We start from the raw sequence: 5,635 nt of genomic DNA, 5'->3' as shown, positions 1-5,635 counted from the left end.
TTTTAAGAAAAACAAGTAAGAAAGTCTAAGTTCGGGCGGAGCCGAACTTAGACTTTCTTACTTGTTTTTCTTGGTTTTGTTCCATATGTAATGATTACACGAGTAATCCGGAAAGGATTCGTCGCACATCCGCAGAGTCGGGATGCGTGGAGAAGGCACTGCTTACGGCTGATCTTGCCCGGGCATCGGAGGGGTCATAAAAGGGTCAAATGAAACTGTGTAATATTTTTTAGTAAGAAGTAGAAGAAGAAGTAGAAGAAATGTTACTCATACGCCATATCGTTCATGGCCATCCTGGTACATAATCCTTCAAGGCGCATGAGTAACATTTTACATATTGAAATTTTCATTTTTTCATTCGCAATGCAAACTTAAAATGAAAATATCTTAAGAAAATGACTTGATCTAGAAAAACGGTATACAGATCCGTAATCTAGTACGACTGCATTTAAGTTTACGTGTCTCGGCAGTTTTTGTGTCATTTTAGCGTGCCTACATTATAACAATTATTTTATTTCTAAGTACTTCTCGCGTTTTTCGCGGAGTTAAATTATGAAAATCAATAAAAGAAGAAGGATATACCATTGTGTCAAGCTGATTAAGTCAAGAGACATTTTGACTACTTTGCTTTTTTTGTTTACTGTTGATATTTTGTTTTATAAAATGCTTTGTATGAAAATTCAACCAACTTTAACAACTGCACCAAATTGCAAAAATTTTAAAATTTTTAAACAAGAATTTTTAGAAAAATTGTGTGTATGCAGTTTTTTATCTTATTAATTATTAGTAGATTAAAGTGCAAATTTCAAGACGTTAGAAAATCGCGTTGATTTTTAATATTATTTTTTTTTTGCTGGCGGTGTTGTGCATTTTTTGAGCTTCAAAACTGCATACCCAAAATTTATATAAACAACGATTTATGTGGCGATGGTTAGGCAAAGTGCTAAACTTGTATTAAAAAAAAATTATAAACATTAAATAAACAAAAGAAAAATTGCCAAACTAGTCAAAACCACAAGTGTGAGTAGAGCCTTATTTGTATGTTATAATTATAAAAGGTATTCCTACGAATTGATAAATTTCTTCTTTTCTTTAAAGTTGGTTAAAAATAAGATATCTCTGCGGTGTTTCTCCGAAAAGGTATTATTCTTGTAACCAGAAGCCAAATCTGATCAATAAATACAATAATCATTTCTTTTGCTTTTATATATATGTATGTGTTTTGGGCTAAGATTGTTTTTAAAAGGACTCTAAAATATCAAATGTATGGTTAATTCAAAAACTTATATACAAAGTTTGGTGTAATGTATGCAGAATAAAAATATGGGTACCAGATAAAAGATAAACTTCTGTAGAATTGAAAAATATTGAATTTTTTGGTGTATAAGAACGAGTTGGTATAGGAAATGTCCTTTTAAAATTTTATCCTTGGGTATCCTTGCGAATTTGCAGTTATTATTTTTGAGAAAATTATAGGTTAAGTATTATATCCCAGGGGTGATAAATGCGTTTCTTAATATTGTACCAATTGGCAAATAAAATGTACCAAATCAGCCGAAAAAATACCAACAAATATATATGTCTATACATAAATTAGGTAAAGTTCTCTATTTGTCTAGCAACAAAATTCGTGTGAAAGAGTGAAATATCAACTGTTCTCTCACAAGAGAAAAATATCCCGTATGGTATGCGAACAGAAAGTGTGCAGAAACATTCAAGCTTTCGTAACAGCTGATAGAATTTTTGTTTTTATTCAAAAGTGTAAAAAGAAAAAAAATCTCCATTAACCTAAGTTTCAGGCCTCCGGATCACTGTAGAGTTTTCGAATGCAGGGAACACTTGGAAATTGCTCAAGGTCTGGGTGCTCCACTGACCTCATGCGGTATACTTCAGGACAGATGGGCGATAAGTCAGCTCAGCGTGCGCTGGGCAAAAGCCTTGGAGAGCAAGGTGGCTAAGCCCTTTTGACCACGTGAAGGGAGCTCTAACTTGTGAATAGTTTAAAAAGGCCATCAAAACCCTAAGAATACAATTCTGAACGCATGAAAAACATTTTGTGAAGTTGTACTCTAAGTTTCAAAGCACAAACAAACCAAACAAAACACACAAAAGCATATAAATAAATATGTTTATTAAGTGCAGGGTAACACAAACCTTGCAAAAAAAGAGTTTGCATTTAATGCAAAAATATTTAAAAAAATATTTGGTCTTTTGTACGGTTTATATTATTACAGATACTGTTTATTGATTTTGGCAAGAATTTCGTTTTTAATAAATACCACGTATTTACTTGTATAAAGTGGAAAAAGATGACTATATTTTCATTCCCAAACATTACATTTTGTTTGAAGTGAAACTTCTTTAGCGGCGGTTAGTTGGTTGAGAGTAAATTGGCAAATTCAAAGGAAATTGCACACTGAAATGGTGCAACGGAAATGATGCAACGGAAAGGGTTGGGGTTGAAACACGTGCTTCTTGTGTGCATACACATGGTATTAATTTAACAAAAATTTGCTAATAAAAGATTAAAGAATAACACTTAGAAAAATACCACTACAAGAATGAAAGTAAAGGACTACGTACATAGATAAAGAAATGGATAAAGGCAAACGTAAATATAAAAAAAAACAAAGGTGCGTAAAAATAAAGGCAAAAATGAAGGCCAAGGTAAATTTAAATTCTCTACTTATATATATATATATAAGGGCAACGGTGAAGGAGAATATGTAGATGAAGAAAAAGATGAACATAAAAGTAAAGACAAAGAGGAGGATGAGGATACCGATAAAAGTAAAGATGAGGATAGGGTAAGAAAGATTAAAATAAAGGTAATTAGAGAGGAAAGGATATAGGAGAAACACAGAGATTCAATCTGGGCACTAGTAATTTTGGGATTTTCGGGATTCTCGGGACTTATCGATAAAATAATAGGTATTTTTATCGGTTTTGTTATCGATATTTTTATCGGTATTGTTATCAATTTTGCTATCGATATTTTCGGAACTTATCGATATAATAATCGATGTGATTGTCAATGTTATTGTGGCTTATTAACATTTTTATTTTTCATATTTTTATTGAGCTTTGTACCACGATTGTTTATTAGGAAAAATTGAAAAAGCAACAAGGTCTAAGCGGTAGAAGTTGAAGCAACTATTTCTGAGATCACCACATCTCCTCATCAGACTTCTTTTTCTAGACTTCAGCAGGGATTGAACCTGCGTAATCGATGTTCAAAGTCAGAAGCGTTAACCACTGAGCTATGTACATCCCGTAAACTCTTGTTGCTAATTCATTTTCCTTATTCAACCAACTGCTATCAAGTGCAGCTGATTTGCCGCTATTTAAACTCGACAGCGTGGTTGTTGTTGTCAATTCTATACATCCATTTGCTTATTTGCTTTTTTATAGTTTCAGGCAGGCTCTTCCTAAACTATGTATTTGTCCATGTTATTGTGGCTTATTAACAATTTTATTTTTTATATTTTAAATTTTACCTAATAAACAATCGTGGTACAAAGCTCAATAAAAATATGAAAAATAATCGATATTTTTATATCAATATTTTCATCGATTTGTTATCGGCTTTGTAAACGATATTTTTAGCTAATTTTTAGCGGTAATTTTTACCGATTTTGTTATCGATATTTATTGATTTTGTTATCGATATTTTTATCGATTTTGTTATCGATACTTACCGATTTTATTATCGATATTTATAGATGTTGTCAATATTTACCGATTTTGTTGAAAACAGAATAACATAAATGTAATTAGAACGAACAGGGGTAGAGGTAGATAGAAAAAAGACAAAAAAGGTAACCTTAAGTAAAGGCAGATGTAGGTATGTATGTACATAAGTATCTATGTATATTGGTTATGAGACAAAATAGATACGTCTGTAACGTAAGTTTCACTTCTCTAGTGTGGTCCAGACGCACTTAATTCTTTTTATCTGTGGTGTCGTCTTCGCTGGAATGTCCTATGTGTATGTACATACATAAAAAAGGCAAACGTGTTTTCTTTACATCGCTTTTGCGTCTAAACTTTATTTCTAACTGGGAAGTTCTAAGGTATAAATAATTATGTATACATATGTATATCATTCGAAAGGTATTTTGATGTTGAATAAACAAAAGGTAATACAACCTTTTATATAATAATACAACCTTTTACTGAGGCTTAAATTAAGCGTTGAACTTTCTACTACAATCCCTAAGAATACCATCCCTGCACTTTGACCCTAAGGTCACTTATAGTCCTTTATTGAACAGCAAAAACTGATTTTGACGCAATTTTTTGTTTTCAGTAACATAATTTTCCAGTATTTTAATTTTATTGGTCAATACATGACTATACATAAGCGACGATTAGTTCAAGATGCAGGGATGGTATTTTCAGGGATAGGAGATTCTAGCTTTAATTTAAGCCTAATTGGAAAGTTATATCATCTTTTGACCTCGTTTTTCTCTAAATCGGGGCCTGTTGGAAATTTTATACTTCCAGATTCGTAATAAGCACAAAAATGTCCTTAAAACACAGCTCCAATATTTATCTTAGGTTCGGGTTTCATGATTTCTGCACCGTCCATCAGGCAGAGGTGGTAGCTTTAAAATTGACAGCCAAACGGCTACGCACCAGTATATTACGGATTAGATCGGTACTCAGGGCCCTTGGATCGCTCATTGCACGATCGCACCTGCCTAAGGGTTTTTCCAAGCAAGTTGTTTTGGGTTCCTGGATACAGTGATAATGCCGGATATTGAAGAGCTGTCTAATTGGCTACATACGGTACCCTTGTAGTCATCTCCACGGTGAGGGAGCGCATGGAATTTTTTTTGCAACTTTCGTACCACTCCTGGTTACATGGGCTTACGGTCGGCTCAGCCATCGCTTTACAAATGCCTTGGCATGTAAAGTTGCGAAGTATTTTTGGCCAGTGGTTGACTGGGCTTTTCTAGAGGTAAGTGCCGTCTTTGAACTCTTACAGATGTAATGATCGTACAACGGTCTTTGGTAGCCCGTACGATGCGATTTAATATCATTACGGGTCCCTACTGTCACAGCTGTCTGCAGGACGAGGTGAAATCAGCTCAGCACTTCTTCCTTAGAGGCTTGGTTTTCACTAGACAAATGTTTAAACACCTCGACTCATATTTTATTTTGAGCACCCAAAAATATTCCTCAAAATATTTTCGGTGCAACTGAGTTAATATCTTTTTCTCGGAAGTACTATAACTATGCCTTGAGCTTTTAATTCGGAAAAAAATGCCCAAGCAGGCATATCTCTATGTTTGTAAACTTAGTAACCTTAGTATGTAACCTTCTTTATTTTCAGATACTCTTTATAACAGCAACATTTGCTTTAACCCATTGTGGTGTCATTGGCCCGTATGCCGCACATTATGGACCACACGGCGCTGGACCGCTACACTATGCACCCTATGCAGTACCTCATGCACCTCTTCCAGGGCCATATGTAGCACCAGGTAAGCTACTATTCAGTTTCATATAAAGTGGTATCTGAACGCAAAAAGTGAATACCCTTTTCTTCGTTCCTTATCCGTTCAGCACCAGCACCAGCACCGGCTGCCCCTGAACCCTATGACCCAGCACCAAAATACTCTTTCGGCTA

The 5,635-nt window shown here is 34.3% G+C and overlaps 1 protein-coding gene across 1 annotated transcript in view; it reads right to left on the bottom strand.

Annotated features, from left to right (window-relative positions):
- LOC118745535 (cuticle protein 7) overlaps window positions 1-5,635 on the bottom strand; it is a 13,253-nt gene that overhangs the window by 1,156 nt on the left and 6,462 nt on the right. The window contains exon 4 of the mRNA XM_036479023.1: window positions 167-215. Within this exon, the coding sequence (XP_036334916.1) occupies window positions 167-215 (49 nt within the window). The remainder of the gene's footprint in view (window positions 1-166; window positions 216-5,635) is intronic.

This window comes from Rhagoletis pomonella, unplaced genomic scaffold (assembly GCF_013731165.1).
Source record: "Rhagoletis pomonella isolate Grant_MI unplaced genomic scaffold, Rhpom_1.0 Rhpom_scaffold_00001, whole genome shotgun sequence".
Classification (NCBI taxonomy): Eukaryota; Metazoa; Arthropoda; class Insecta; order Diptera; family Tephritidae; genus Rhagoletis; species Rhagoletis pomonella.
This window is presented reverse-complemented; position numbering and strand designations above follow the sequence as displayed.